The 16,637-nt window shown below is 35.8% G+C and overlaps 1 protein-coding gene across 1 annotated transcript in view; it reads right to left on the reverse strand.

Moving 5' to 3' along the window:
* The window catches only part of LOC107729345 (VPS10 domain-containing receptor SorCS3-like), a 198,891-nt gene that overhangs the window by 171,551 nt on the left and 10,703 nt on the right, over window positions 1-16,637 (reverse strand). The window contains exon 2 of the mRNA XM_016539811.1: window positions 934-1,001. Coding sequence (XP_016395297.1) covers window positions 934-1,001 — 68 coding nt within the window. The remainder of the gene's footprint in view (window positions 1-933; window positions 1,002-16,637) is intronic.

Consider the following 16,637-nt stretch of genomic DNA (forward strand, 5'->3'; position numbering starts at 1 on the left):
GTAATTAATTGTATTTACAAATAACAGTTCAGACATGGTCGATGTAGTACAAAATCTTCCATTCTTTAAAATTGAGTTAAAACTTAATATAAATTAAATAGTGTATAATTGACTTCCAAGTCTTTTTTTGTTTTCCTAATTTGACATAATGTATAGTAATTGCTTAATTGCACAACAATTACGGCGTAATATAGTAATCATAGCCTGTACTTATATTGCACATAGAATGAGATACATCCTTTACGAAAATCATTCAGTGTATTCTCAGAAAACCCATTAACCTTGAAACCCTTCTGCCCTACAGCAGCTCATGAAAAGAGCACTGCACTTGTCATCTCAAATCAGACGTCATCGCAAATCGTCAGACTTAAGCACCTCAATACGAGGCTTCTCTCTGTCCAAATTGAAGTGTTCAGTTGACCGTGTGAAAGATAAGGCTGCTCCTATCACTCTCAATTGCACAAAGCATCCAAAAACACCAGTAAACGAGAATCTAACAGAGCCAATAAGGATTACAAAGGGATGACAAAATAAATTGAATTTAGACTATAGAGGACTTCTATGGTTTGGATCAGTGTCGAAGTCTTTTTTTCTGCTCTAAATGTGGAGATAGTTAAGAAACAGGCTATACTTAGGTACTCTCCAACTGATGGTATAAATTAATACAACTGGCAAAAAATATATATATATATTGTCCACAAAAATGTGACATATTAAAGTTGTGAATATGAAATTAACACTGTTCTTGTTTGAGAAGGAATAGTTCCTGAAGTGAATACTACTGCTCCTCGCTCCAGGCAAAATCACATAACTACGCTTGCCATCGCTCACATACTTTGCCTTGGATAGAAAGTGTAATGGAGAACGGGAAAAGAGCTAAGATGGAAGGAGAGGTGTGGGAGAGAGAGGAAGAGATGGTAGCTTTTAGCTCACCTCCATAAAGTGCTTTCCGTTACACTGCCAAGGTGAAAGTCATACAGCTTGGTGAGAATCAGAATCACCTGTGAAAAGAAAACAAAAAAATCTAATAAATCTATATGCACTGACTTATTTATTACTCTTATTCCTTTCAATCACATTTATATTAATTGCAGACAGTTTCTTTTTAGAGCCAAAAACGAGCTACAGGAGACTTCACATATTTCAATTTCCAGGACAGGTACTGCAAAATTCAAGTTAATAACAACAATAATAATTGCACACTGAGTCTGAAATTCTCTTCCGAAATGTTTGCACGTTAAAAAATATATACGACCTCACATTGTGTCAATCACGTTTACACACTGAATTCAGATCAGGTTCGATTTTCTGCGTTTTTGCATCTGTAGCAAGCATTTTGATAGGAAAGGATGGTTCGATTTTCTGTGTTTTTGCATCTGTAGCAAGCATTTTGATAGGAAAGGATGACAAATACAAAAAAAAAAAAACAGATTAAATAAACACTTATTACTTTACAAAATAAAAATATATTAAAATACTTTAACAAAATAAATAAATAAAAGTATTAGCAATATTAAACAGCAGAAGGTAAATTAGATTACATGTGTTTACACTGCAAGCAAAGCTACTGATGCAATTCTGTACAAATAATGATTGTCCTGTCCGTTTACATTCACAGAAGATAAACTTACAATGTTTACATCAATGCATTGCCAAGTTGGGTATTTTATTTTAATTTAGTATCAACTTAATGCCAAAACACCAGTCATTTTGACATCTGCTCCTCAAAAAACATCTTTAAAGCTATTTAGAAACCTAAGGGCTGGTGGATAGCTATGCTAATTTTTCCCAAAAGCCCTTCAATTGTTTGTCTTCCCGACTCCTGTGATGTTGTGTTTACTTCTCTTTTGTGTCAACAAGAAGCACTCAATCGGCCTTTGAGGCTTTAATCCGGGTGGGATTGAGCTTGATAGTTTTCAACCCTGACCTTGGGCTCTATGATCTGTGAGAGCTTTTAGCCTGAGGGTCAGTGAGAAGACAGCGGGAGCTGCTGAACTAGCCATCCATAACGTCAAACACTCATGCATGCACGCGCATCACACGTTCACAGTGCCGACCCCATCAAATGCCTCGACATGCTTCACTGCGCACACCACTGAAAATGATAAAGGCTTAAAAATGTGTTTTCTTTGTTTTTCTTCACTTCATGGTGGCACTGTAAGGGAAAGTGGGGTAAGATGTGTTGCCCTCTTAAGAAATTACGCATTAATTTACAGCTGCCTGGGCTCATCTAGGTCTAAAGGCCCATTCACACCAACAATGGTAACTATAAAGACAACTATAATGATAACAATATCAGCATCCACACCATGTATGATGACATTCTGTTTATTATAAGCAAGTGCTTCAGTCCTATCGCCTGTCACTTTAAATACTCAAGGATGGATTCTGATTGGCTAGCAATGCTTTTATCATTCATCAGCTGGAGAAAAAAAAAAGATCTGAAAGTGATTTTCATGATATCATTCCTCTGTTCTAAAATATATTGTTATATTTTAGAAAAAAAAAGTAAATTGTATTGTTGTTATAGTTATCATACTATTACAAAATGTTGAAAATTCTCACTGCATTCAAACATTTTGAATATTAAAACTTTATGTTTGTGTTTTAGAAATCATGACATCATGCTTTACTACTGTCAGACTCTGTTCCGTGTTTTGTGTTTTGCTCCCCACGTGTTCCATGACCCAGTTTTCCCTCATGTTTAATTATTGTTTCATTAGTTCCAGGTGTGTCTCGTCATCCCATCCTCTAGTTATGTTTATTTAAAGTGTTTCCTGTTTTGAGTTCTCGGTCCGGTATTGTATATGTCAACCTCTCCTGCTAGGTGTGTTTTCCTGGTTCCTTGGATGTAATTAAAGTCTCCTTGTTGATGTACTCCTCGTCTCCTCATTCCTCACTCCGCGCTCCCTCACAGTAGCGAACGTGACAACTACACACTATTTTCATTTATGCTTATATTTTACTTTTAGATTTAATTTTTATACTTGTTAAATATATATAAAAAATAAATGTGTATATTTTATTTGTATTTTGTTTTAATACATTTATTTTTACACTGATTGAATATATACAAAAATAAATAAATAAATAATAAAGAAAATATGTGCAAATTGTTTTAATGTTTTCCCGACTGATTCGGCACATCTTTCCTTATTCCTAAAGGGATAGTTCATCCAAAAAATTAAATATATTTATTACAGTCAGTGGTTATAACATTTTTCAAAATAACTTATTTTGTTATCAAAAGAAGAAAGAAACTCCTGCATGTTTGGAACAACTTGGAATTTTTAAAGCATTTTTTTCTTTTAAAAATCTTCTAAAATCAGTAGACAGCAGACATTCTCCAGACATTTCTCCTCTAGAAGACACCATGAAGTAAAAAGTGGCACAGTTCTTCTTATTGAGCATTTTGGTGAAGATTGTATCCATTTATACCAAGTAACCAAACAAAGGCTAATGATACATGGGGCAACTTTGCTGAATGTTTCCATAAACGGGCAACCAGGTGAGGCACAGGGCCCACGACTAATCTAAAGTATCCAGATAGAAATTTGTTACCCATTCTCAGTGGGAAATTGCCCAAGCAACAATGCTCAAAAAAAGTTGGCTGGCAAATTAGCTCAAAAAGTTGCCCCGTGTATCATCAGCCAAAGAAACACACTAAATTATTTACAAATTAGTGCTCTAAAGACAATAAACAAATCTCTGAATTGACTTCCAAAATGAATTTAGCACAGTCAATACACCCCCAAAAAAGGGAGATTGACTTCCACCATGACTTAATTACCTTTAAAACCAAAAAGAACATACATGGGCAGCATCACATTAGGTGACAGACAGTTATACAATTAATAAAGGGCTCAGTGCTTACATTTGCTTCACAAACGCAAGGCGGAAGACAGCAACTGACAGAGGGCAGCCGTGATTATAAGTCACCGTTGCAGCACATGGTCCCTCACGTTGACATTTTACATAATTACGGCCATTTCCTTCTGTCAGATGCTGCTGTGCTTCCTGTACAGGTCTAGGTAGGTTTGAGATGATGGGTTTCATTTGCATATTCATATTCATTTTCCTTTGATAGCTTTGCCTAGTGTAAAACAGGCCTCTTCCCTGAAGCAGGGCGACAAACAAGCTGTCACTTTGAGTCATGTTAGTAGTAGTGGCTACTCTGTGTCTGTTTCAGAAGATAAAAGTCATGAGACGTGAAACAAAAATGTATGAGAGGGAAAAAAAGTAGCTTATACTCTGTTCAAACCCCTTTTCTTCACAAAATGATTCTACTGTATAACCAAGTGGCTTCAGCAAAAGCCAAGGCCAGCCTAACAGACGGACTCTGATATCTGTAACTGTCTAGGCTCATGACCTCCACTCTAAATATGAAGAACAGATTGTTCAAACCAAGAACGATCATTCCACCACAGAGTTGCAAGTTGTCTAAATAAGAAGAGAAACAAATTATGGTAAGAAATTTGGAGACTTGCCCAAGTTAGTTAGGAAAGAATCACAAGTTAGTTAAGAAAGAATCACAACCTCTGAACCCTTTCACTCCCTCTTAACTCTCATGCACTGATCAGAGACCCCAAGGCCATTTTAATATATATTAACTTTTAACAATTTAACAAGAGAAAAATCCTCAGAAAATATGGACTTGATCTAGAAATTGAGAGAGAAACACATCAACAAACTTGGAGAGAGCAGAAGATATGCAGACACTGCAATATAAACCATAAGAAGATGGTTAAAACAGATAAAAACAGATGAGATGTTTGCTTTTTTCAAGTACTATGCTTACTATACTATATTTATCTTTTCTAAAAATGTATTTTTATCAATTATTCTTTCAAATTAGATTGCATAGAAACTCCCAGATGTATTTGGAGTGGATGAAAGCCACACAGCCAGAAGCAAAAAAAAAAAATTTTTAAATGCTTGCCATTAGCAATATCATGTAAGAATTCTTCACACAAGAAAGAAAGCAAGAAAGAAAGAAAGAAAGAAAGATAATTGAATATATGGGTGTGAGAGACACACAGAGAGATTTCTTGTCCCTAAGGGCTTCTATTCTTTGTGTGAAAGCACAGAGGACTCAGCTGCAGTGGCATTTTACACAAACACAATGTGGAGGCTCCAACCTCTTGATGGCATTCTGCATTGTATTTTCCAGCTGATCAGCAGAACTCTTGCTGACAAATAAAGCACAGATCTACCTCTGATGACTGGTGCTCAGCATAATATACAATAAACCACTGCAAAACAAGCAGATATGAGTAAAAGGTCATAAACGTTCCAAAGCTGAATTGAAACTGAACTTGTTTATTATATTGTTACTAGTTCTGTTCTCTCACTGGTTCATATTCATTTGTCTTATCTTGTTTAGCAGTTCTCTTTTGTCATTGGTTGTTTTTGTCATGTGATTTACCCATAGTCTTGTATTTAAAGCCTCGTTCCATTTGTACTTGGAAGTTGGAAATTCCCAGTTCCCAGTAGGAACTTTAACAGTACTGTCTAAGAGGAATTGCAGCAACTCCAGCTTCAGAATCCAATATGGCTGCTCGGTGCATCAACAGAAGAGAAACAGTAGTAATATATTGTTTATTAGCCCTTATGTTTGTCTGTGTCTCAAACTCAGTGGTGCACACAGTACTATCCAAACTCTGTTTTGTGGACATGAAACTCTGTCATTATCTTTGCAAAATACAGCTGTTATGTGTTTTTAATTAACTGGTATTGCTAACAAATATCGTGTCCATCTAGGATTTCTGACTTCTCTACTAGAACAAGGTCCACTTGGATGTGACGTCATTACCAGCTCCTCCATCTGACTTTTGAGGTAATTGGAACACAGCATTAGCCCTGTTTGTCTTGTCTGTTGTGTATTAAAGTACAGTATGTTACACTGTTCCATGTGTCAGGTCATTGTTTATAGTCAAGTCAAGTTTATAGTTTATGTTTTGTGTCATGTCTTGGACATAATTCATAGTACGTTTTGGGATCACTTGGGTTTTCTATGCCTTTGTCCTTTTATGCTAACATAATAAAATGATTTTGTAACTTTAGTGATAGAAAAACTGGATCATTTTACTGACTCTCTCGTTTGATCTCTTTCTTTAAAATGAACAAATCTTCATTCAAGTCAATTTGTTAATATGAGTGGTGTTAAATGTTATATTTTCAACAGCCAAATTACCCAAACACACCCACCTACACAAATTTGATCATATTGCGAATTAGGAAACCATTATAGTGCAGCCAAATATATATATATATATATATATATATACAAATTATATATACTGTAAGATTTTTTTTTGCCAAATCTTACAGCCCTAGTCATGAGCCTCTGCAGAAAAGGAAACTTTTACAAGCCATGTTCAGTCACTGATAAATCGTTTCTGAGCATTTCATTAGATTTACGTTTGTGAAACAACCATAATCCATTTAGCTTTCAGACTGTTGGTTTGAATCGTTGAGGCTCAGAGTCACATTCAGGAAGCTCACCCACTAGTTAATTCATTTAACTTGTCACATGGTTACTGTGTGTACTGGTAAAAAGACGATGCAAGTAGACACTACTCATTCAGTGATGCTCTCCGCAAAACCCCAATTGACCCGAAGGAGGAATGGCAGAGGATCGCCAAATCCAGGTGTGAAAAACTTGTTGGATCTTTCCCAAAAAGACTCATGGCTGTATTAGATCAAAAGGGTGCTTCTACTAAATACTGAGCATTTTTCAGTTTTTCTTTTTTAATAAATCTGCAAAGATGTCAACAATTCTGTGTTTTTCTGTCAATATGGGGTGCTGTGTGTACATTAATGAGGAAAAAAAATTAACTTAAATGATTTTAGCAAATGGCTGCAATATAACAAAGAGTGAAAAATTTAAGGGGGTCTGAATACTTTCCGTACCCACTGTATATATATATACAAATTATATATACTGTAAGATTTTTTTTTGCCAAATCTTACAGCCCTAGTCATGAGCCTCTGCAGAAAAGGAAACTTTTACAAGCCATGTTCAGTCACTGATAAATCGTTTCTGAGCATTTCATTAGATTTACGTTTGTGAAACAACCATAATCCATTTAGCTTCCAGTCTGTTGGTTTCAATCATTCAGGCTCGGAGTCCCATTCAAGAAGCCCACCCACTAGTTAATTCATTTAAGTTGTCACATGGTTACCGTGTGAACTAGTAAGAAGACGATGCAAGTAGACACTACTCATTCCGTGATGCTGCTCTCCGCAAAACCCCAATTGACCTGCAATTAATCAAAGAAATGTCAATTATCCATGACTTGGATTATCATCATTGGACTTTAATTAAAGCAACCGCGACAAACAGAAAAATTATTAGCATAACTAAATGTTCCATGTCCACAAAGACCAATTTAAAGTGTCAAACTTAATTTCGAAGTGATGCGGTTTGCCCCACCACTAATGAAGGGACTAATGGCTTCTTTAGAAAAACGCCTCTATCTCTCTCAAACTCTGTCTCCATCTCTTTTGAAGCATCTTGAATTCTTTTATCTCCTGTTAGCCGGAGGCTACTGCAGGGTCAACTACATGCTGACCCATGTGGCCATAAATTAAGTATTGCATTTTAAGCAGGAGAGTGTGAGGCCTGTTTATGAATCTGTTGAATTAAATCAGCCAGTGAAGTCGAAAAGCTCAGCCAAGATGCTATTTTTACGATTAACTCATCAACACGAGAGGTTTTTAACAAATGCACCTGCAGTTAATGATGGCTGACAGACAAATGTTTGAAAATGTCATCACTGCCTTTTGGCTGACACTTTTACAATGTTCACCGAGACATAACGGACGTTGAACAGATCGTGTCTTCCTCTGCGGCAGAAGACAGATTTAATGTTTCGGTGCCACATCATGTCAAAATAGCATTGCAGGTGGTGACTGAATTGCTCCCGATGGATTAGCGCAAAGAATTAGCCTTGACGCGTCAACATGTTTGATTTAGATGTTGCAACAGGAGTAGAGGACATGTGCACATGATGGCCCACAAACACAAAATCAGACCTTCAGAAAACAGCAGTGGTTGATTTATCTATCCACAGGGGCTTTCGCACCTTGTAGAAACTCAAATAGGAACTCAGTTAACCAGGGCGGTCCCCCGACAAATACATTTTCCCCTAGGGCTATTTTCCTGGTTGCATTTGTGCCACCAGTAGAAACTCTGAAGTGATGTAAGCTGGCTGACAGCGATGCCATGTAAGCGTAGATTTCAGCAAAAGAGTTTATAACAATATCTATCTATCTATCATCTATCTATCTATCTATCTATCTATCTATCTATCTATCCTTTATCTATATCTATCCCACTATCTTCTATCAATCATCCATCCATCCATCAATTCCTCAATCCATCCCTTTATCTATATATATCCCTCTACCTCTCCATCAATCATCTATCCTTCCATCTATCTATCTATCTATCTATTGATCCATCCATCATTTATCTACACCCATCCCTATATCTCTCTATCAATCATATATCGGTCTATCTATCCATCCATTCATCCATCTACCTATAACTATCCATCTACCTCTCTTATCATCCATCCATCATATCTATCTCTCTATATTCCATCAATCATCTATCCATCTGTCTATCCATCCATCATTTATCTATATCCATCTCTCTATCAATTATCTGCCATTCATCCATCCAACCATCTCTCTCTATCTAGTATATATCTATTCATCCATCCACCTGTCCATCTATCTATTTTCTGTCTACCTGTCTATCTCTCTATCCTTCAGTCAGTCAGTCAGTCAATCAATCAGTCAATCAATCAATCAATCAATCAGTCAATCAATCAATCAATCAATCAAACATCTATTTGTCTATCTGGGCCCTATCTATCCATCCATCTGTCATCTTGACTTTTTTTCTAGTTACATTTTTACAGTGATACTGTAGGGTTGTTCTGAATTTCAATTCTACTTTTTGCATTCAAATCTGAACTGCAGTTCTGAATCCTACCTCAATGCTACCTCAATTCAAATTCAGGAACTAAATTGGGAAAGAAAATGGGAACAATAATTTCTCAATTTAATTCTGAATGTCACAGCCCCTGCTTGCTACATACAATATGAACATGGGCCAGCTTGATTCATAATGAAAAGATTAATTTGACTGGATCACACTGGTGAAGACATTCTATACAATCCCAGTGAAGTATGCCACCGCTAGTCTGGTACATCCTCCACAACCAAGATGGGGAATTGCACTGTGCAAATTGCATTCAGCTCTAATTGTTTTAGGCATGTTTGTGTCGTTACCTGATTTGCATAATTCCTTAACAGGCGCAGAAGCAACAAAAACATCGCATGGAAATAAATGAAGCTATATATGGGCCCAATTCCTTCTTAGTGAATTCCTCTTTAAGTGTTCTCAAATATCCGAAAGGAGAGATGGTTCAGCCTCAGGGTATTATTGGCATTATAACATATAGAACAAACATGTCAACGATTAGATGTAGTAGCAGAGTGATGCCATATAACTCAATTATATGGTGAGAGAAAAATCCATATAGTGACATATGACATGCAGTGATGTTAGATTGCTATTCATAACATAGTATAGTTATGTCAGTATGGCTGTTAACACAATATGAGGAGGATTTCTCATTAAAATGAACATGGAATACCCTATGCTCTCTCTCTCACACACACAATCTGTCTATCTCTCAGTGTAATTTATGGCATTTACTGCCTCATAACTCAGTGATGAATCAAATTCTTGCCAGCTTGTGTCATTTCACACAACCTTAAAATGAAACATAGATAAAGGGATCTATTTTAAATGAGTCAAGATATCTGCAGGAAGAATATTTTTATAGACTGCAATTATATAGAACACAGTTGGAAAAGAAACAAGACCCTCCAAGAACCAAACCTGATTCCAAGACCCTCAAAAATGTCTTTATTTTATTTTTATTTTTTTCATTTATAAAAATCACCACAAATAAATTTAAATTTAAAATGCAAACCATGTTATAAAACTTTACCTTCTGTCTACATTAAACATGAAAATGCCACTACACTGTGGTGAAAAAGCAACGTAACACATTTATTTATTCATTCATTCATTTACTTATTTATATATATATATTTTTTTTAAATGATACCAGTTAGCACTTTGAAGACAAAAAAATACAAATGTAAAAAATACAAATAAAAAAAAATACATAAAAATAACACAAAAATAAACAATTATAATCTATAATAACCCTGATTGTAATATGCCAGGTCTGACGTAAAATACACGCTTAAGTAATAAAAAAGTATAATTATATATTTATTATAAAAGTATTATAAAAGTAATAATTTAAATGTAAATATGTACATAAACAACATTAAAGGGACTAGTTATATATAACCAGATAATTGCCCCTGCTGGTCTCTGAATCTTATTCCATTAATGACCATTCAAAATTAGCAATGTATTCTGATAATATGAATTTATTCAATCCAATAAGTATGCTAGCGATATATGCAGCATGTGTTCCAACAGTGTCTTCCAGTGCAAAACAGAAACCACATCCACCGCTAGATAAGCATTACCTTCACACAGTTATTAATTAGCACGTTAACTGTTCATTAGGTGCTGATCAGAGCAACAGGCCATACTAAAACAGAAATCTGAGTTTGCTGCCCTGTGACAGTTTGACTGGAGGGCTCCTATCACAGTCTAATTAAGCTACTGCAGTTCACTGCCATGAGTCGTCACACGGCATTCTGGGAAAAAGTGTTCAGTCAGTTGCTGTTCTCATTGCTCAGATCCAGTTTTCATTAAATTTAAGAGAAACCACACAGATGTTCCTAGATCACCACAAAAAGTGTCACAACAGATAGAGGAACTACACGTAGCTCGGGGTATTCATAATTAAAATCAATGTAAGTGTGATGTATGCTCGTTAGAAGGAAACATCGAGAGCTTATTTGCAGAAATTTTAATTAAGCAGATCTTTAAAATATGGACTTCAGCCCATCTGTCAGTGTAGCTAGATGTAACTCTAGTGATGAAAAAAAAATTTAAACCTGATCTAAACGCATTTGTTAAAGGTGCACTAAGTGATTTCTGCCAAACGATGTTGATATTTGAAAGCACCAAAACAAACACCCATACCCAACAGGACCTTGCCCTTATTTTGAAATCTCCGTCCCACATGTACGTACACAACCCTGGCATAACGACGATCGCAGAAAAAAATCAAAGATGACACACAAGCATATTCAAACAAAAGCCAACACGGATAAGTTGTGTGAAACGAAGCAAAATCAACATTACTCACCTATCAAGAAGAAACAACACAACCTCGGCGTCCGATTTGAGCCCTTCCTGCTCCTTGAGTTTCTCTTCACCATTGGAAAGTTGCTCCAATATTTAGCGGGTCCTACCTCTTGACTGATCGTAATCGTTTTGTTTCTCTGATATTTTCCTCTTTTTGTATCTGCCATCTCTCTCTCTCTATCTATAGTTGATCTGCTAATATCCATCCTCAAATTGAGCGCTCTCTTCTCTCTATCATTACAAGACATGCCCCCTTACTGCTGATTGGCTACAAGTTGTGTTTTGGGACTTTCTGATGCTGTGGTCAAAAGCATTTTTCAAAAATCACTTAGTGCACCTTTAAATGTTTCCTTCTACTTACATGCAGTGTCATGACAGCTACCTTAAACCTGTAGCGTCAAGCTTACTTATAATTGATCAGTACAGAATTTGTCAAAAAGGTAGACTACATTATTATTACTAAAACTACACTGAAGCTATTTTAAGAGCAACATAACAAAGAAAACAAACAAAAATAATGCAAAACAAAAAGCAAAGCAAAACGACGCGAAGCAAAGCAAAGCAAAGCAAAGTAAAACACAAAAACTAAGCAAAACAAAACAAAGCAAAGCCACGCAAAGCAAAAAAAAACAAAACAAAAAACAAAGCAAAGCAAAGCAAAGCAAAGCAAAACACACACACAAAACAAAGAAAAGAAAAGCAAAACAAAACACAAAAACCAAGCAAAGCAAACCAAAGCAAAACAAAACAAAAAACAACTGAGAAAGCTAAGGCCATGTGTTTGATTTCCAGGGACAGAATGAACAGATAAAATATATACCTTGAATGCAATATAAAACATTTTGGATAGAAATGTCTGGAAAAAGCATAAATGTAACTTGAAAATGTTAATAAATAGTAACATCTACAATGATTTTTTTGTTGATGTTGTTCAAAATGTCATGTTTGATTCAGTGTGTTATTTGCTGTTTCTTTTTAATTATGAAATTTACTAGCAATTTCTGAGTGAAAATAGTTTCTACACCAAATTTTCCCAGTGCAGTTTAGTGAATTCAATAAAAGTACTGTGCAGTGTTAAGTTGTAATCTACTTTCATTTAATTTACTTTAATTAATTTACATTAATTAAAGTAAACAAATTCAATTAAAGTGTTACCAATGTAAATGTAATGCAACCACTAAAGCTAGAAAATAGCATAATTTCCACAAAAGCAACAGTGAACGGCAGCATTCGACGCAGGGATTCATTTGTTTGACGTTAACATGAACTGTTGGAATGAATCGATTCACTAAAAGAAAACACGCTACATGCTGCTTGACAGAAAAAAAACTAAATAGCTTTTTACTTTAAAAGCTAAATTCAAATTGGAGTTTGAACACGGTTATGCTAATATAAAAATTTAGTTTAGTTGCTCCTCAGCACTGATCACATGAGTGGAAACAAGTGGCAAATAAACACTTTATTGAATAATAATGTTCACTTTCATTTCTTCAACTGCTGTTTGCTTTAAAATCTATTCCCATCGGAGCCTTTGGGGGATGATAATGATGAAGTCATGCATCTAGTGTCAGGGTTTCATCTTTTCAAACATCTTTACCCTAAAGTGGTCCCGATACTTATGCACGTCTTTACTTTTAATCAAACAAAGTAATTAAACACTTCAATCACACTAATGGTTGCCATTGATTCCCATTATCTGGCATATATATCAACAACAGAGATTTATACATAATATGCATCGCTGACTCCACTTTTTTCCCACTTCAGTTCTTTAAGGAGCATGTTACCATGGCAACAAGGCCCCCCACAAAAATCTGTTTTTGCTCTTTAAGACTGGCTGACAACCATCAGGCATCCATTTTGTGCATAGGAAAACATATTTTAAATGCATTGGGATGCGAGTATAAACCGTAAGTAAACAGAAAATGTTAAGGTCAGATGAACTATGTTAACTTGCAAAGTGTTTGAATCCTAAGCTGTCACTTTAGCTATGATCAACAGCACTGAAGGTATTTATTTGCTCGAATATTCTGTAAGAAAAAAACCCTGACATGGCTGCTTTGAGCCTTTCCTTAGAGAAAAATAAAAAGATGTAGGAACTCGCTTTAGTGCAGATCTATTGTATTCACGAACCTACAAGCCTGCTGACGTCCCCTTGCAAAAAGGGAAAAATAAACTGCAAAAACATGCACAGAGCAGTGTTTCCTCTCCCTTGTACGCCCACTTCCCTTTTCCCAGGGTGCATCTGCTTCTCCCTGGCCGCCTCTCGAGCAAGTCGAGTGAATCAAACACTATTTGACTGCCTGGAGTAAGGGCAGCAGGCCCTTAGTGTGAGACAAATGTTAAAACCCTTTTGTGTAAACCCTCATCTGCTCTCTCTCTCTCTCTGTCTTCACCAGCTCTGTATCGCCAGTGCCCAGAAATCAAAGCAGAAGCCCAGAGTCCTTCTTATTATGTTAAACACTGTGCTAATTTTCGTCATTTCTAGAGACATGTGCTGTGCAACACTGAAATTTTAAAGATGTTTTTTTTTTTGCTAATTATCTTGCTATAGTAATGCTATCTTATTTTATTGTGGATCACTCATTCCTTGTGAAAGAAAGGTAAAAGATGAGCAAAGGTACAGTGGTTTGGAAATGTCAAAATGTGAATACTTTGAATATTTACACTAAGTGCAAATAGCCACCTTGTTGGCAGAGGCTATTTACACTAACTCCGCCCACCAACGTGTGGTTGGTCTAGTCAACACTACAAAACATGGCTGTTAATTGTCAGCTCCAGTGGTGTGGATGGTAAAGTGCATACTGTAGTCTTTTTGACGTGATCGACCCGGGTTCGTATCCACCTTTTGCCAAACTTTTTTCCTCCCTTTTCAAATCTCATATCACTTCGGAAAGGCATTTACTTTCAATAAAAATGAAGGAAATAATGAAAAAGATTGAAAATAAAGTATTGTGTAGGGTAAGGGTAGGTGTAGGGAGGGCTTTATTGTTCCAATAAGGTGGCATTCATTTAATAATTTGAATTAAAATTACAATTTACACTCAATACGTTATTACTGCATACTGTACTGTTTTATAATGTACTACAATACTGGGGTGCAGAAAATTGCCACTATTTGCAAGAAGTAGTATAAAAAGCAGAACATCCTGTTATTTTGACATAGTATAAATATAATCTATAGCTATTTGCACTTAGTGTAAATAGCATATTGCTAAAAACACTGCTATTTTTACTTAGTGTAAATAGAATCCATTGCTATTTGTACCTAGTGTTAAATAGCATCTATCACTATTTTCACTTAGTGTAATTAGCCTCCATTGCTATTTACACAGTGCAAATAGTCACTGCCTATAATTGACCCTTTGCAGGAAGCTTGATTGACAGGCGATCTGACCAATCATAACGCCGAATCCTCCATTTTATCCGATGACCAAATCAGACAGGAGAGTAGATTAAAAAAAATAATAATAAAAACTTGACAACTAGCTAGACATGAACTGTGGAACCTGCTTTCGATTCTGTTGGTGTACTGGTGACATAAGAGAATAAAAACCACTAACTTGAGGGTTAATGTCTTCCACCACCACATTACTGCTGTTCCTTTGCGCAAAGCACTTAACCCCCGTGACTCCAGGTGGACCGAACCTTCAATTACAGCATTGCAAGTCTCTTTAGATAAAAAAAACATTCTCTGATAGATGATTAAGGTCATTTATAAATCTGCCAGGTGCACCATGTTGAATGTTCGATTAAAATATGCAGAGAGGTAGGTCTCCTGGATGATGGCTTTTGTTTTGTTTTTTCGGCTCCCACACAAGCGCATGAGTGTTCTTGTGGTAAACAGCCACCTGATAATGTGTGCACTTGAGAGCTACAGAAAAAGGCCAGCGCCATAGTGCATCCCCACTGAACTCTCTCTCTCTCTCTCGCTTGCTCTCGTCCTCTTGCCTCTCTGCACTCATTTCCTCCTTCCTCTCAAATTCAAGAGTTCTTATTAACATGCACAATTGAATTGCAAAGCATTAGCTCTGTTGGTCAAATTTAAACTAAGGACCAATCTACTTTGATGTTTTTTTTTTTTTTCACATCTAAGCCTTTGACCTTTACAGTGCTAATTGGTTTTAACAAAATCACCCAAAGGAACATTGTATTCTAAATGGATTAGGAGCCCTTTGGTAAGTTGTTTTATGAGCCTTGGTTTTCACACTGATTTCTTTCTCTCTCTTTTTCCCCATCATTACTTTATAGAGACCTTTATTGCAACGTTTAAAGTTTTATTGACGGCTATTTGCTTGAACATGTTGCATATGTAGATTTGATATGCATGGCCATAGAAATAAAACCCGAGTAATATTTAATCAAAGTTACAGTATATATTGGTGTATAGTCGTATGTACTGTAAGTATGTATACATATATGCAACGAGAAGCATATTCCTTTCGTAGGGTAATTATATAAATAGTTTCTTAGTCATCAGCCCACAGTACCTATTGGATTAGTTGTTCACCTTTCTTCTCATGTAATGTTCTCTGCGTCTGCGGTCGAGTCCTAGGGGTAAAGTTCAGTGCACTGGAGCTGAAGCAGTGACTCATGGGTACGAACCTCACAAGGGCTCTCTGTGCACGTCAGACTGAATCACTGCAGACCAGACACGGTGAACCTGTTTTCGTACATTTGCTCTGAGGAGAGAAGAATTTTTAGGAAGTCTAACCTCATGTGAAGAGTGGAGTCATTGTGTTTTACATTTGTTCCTTCCACATGGACAATTTCAGTCTCTCTTTTTCCACTTTTTGTTGGTTTTTAGTAGAAGTTGATCCGTTATAATGAGGACAGTTTAATTTTAATTTTTTTCCAAAAATATTAAAATAAATTTTAATAGAATTCCAATATTGTAGAATTAATACAATTAACAAAAATCCAATTTATATGGTCTGCATACACCTGTAAAAAATGATCGAAGAAAATTTGACTTTTTTATTTATGTTCAAAAACAAGAAAAACAATAATATTGCTTCTCAAGTAATTATATCTTTTTCATTATCATATGTTTTTTTTTTTTTTACTTGACCACAAGACAAGTTTAAAGGGGTCATATGATGCTGCTAAAAAGAACATTATTTTGTGTATTTGGTGTAATGAAATGTATTTATGCGGTTTAAGGTTAAAATGATGTAATTCAAAGGGGTCATATGATGCGATTTCAATTTTTCCTTTCTCTTTGGAGTGTTACAAGCTCTTGGTGCATAAAGAAGATCTGTAAAGTTGCAAAGACTAAAGTCTCAAACCCAAAGAGATATTCTTTATAAAAGTTAAGAGT

The sequence above is a fragment of the Sinocyclocheilus rhinocerous genome, unplaced genomic scaffold (assembly GCF_001515625.1).
Source record: "Sinocyclocheilus rhinocerous isolate Xijiao unplaced genomic scaffold, SAMN03320098_v1.1 scaffold1148, whole genome shotgun sequence".
Classification (NCBI taxonomy): Eukaryota; Metazoa; Chordata; class Actinopteri; order Cypriniformes; family Cyprinidae; genus Sinocyclocheilus; species Sinocyclocheilus rhinocerous.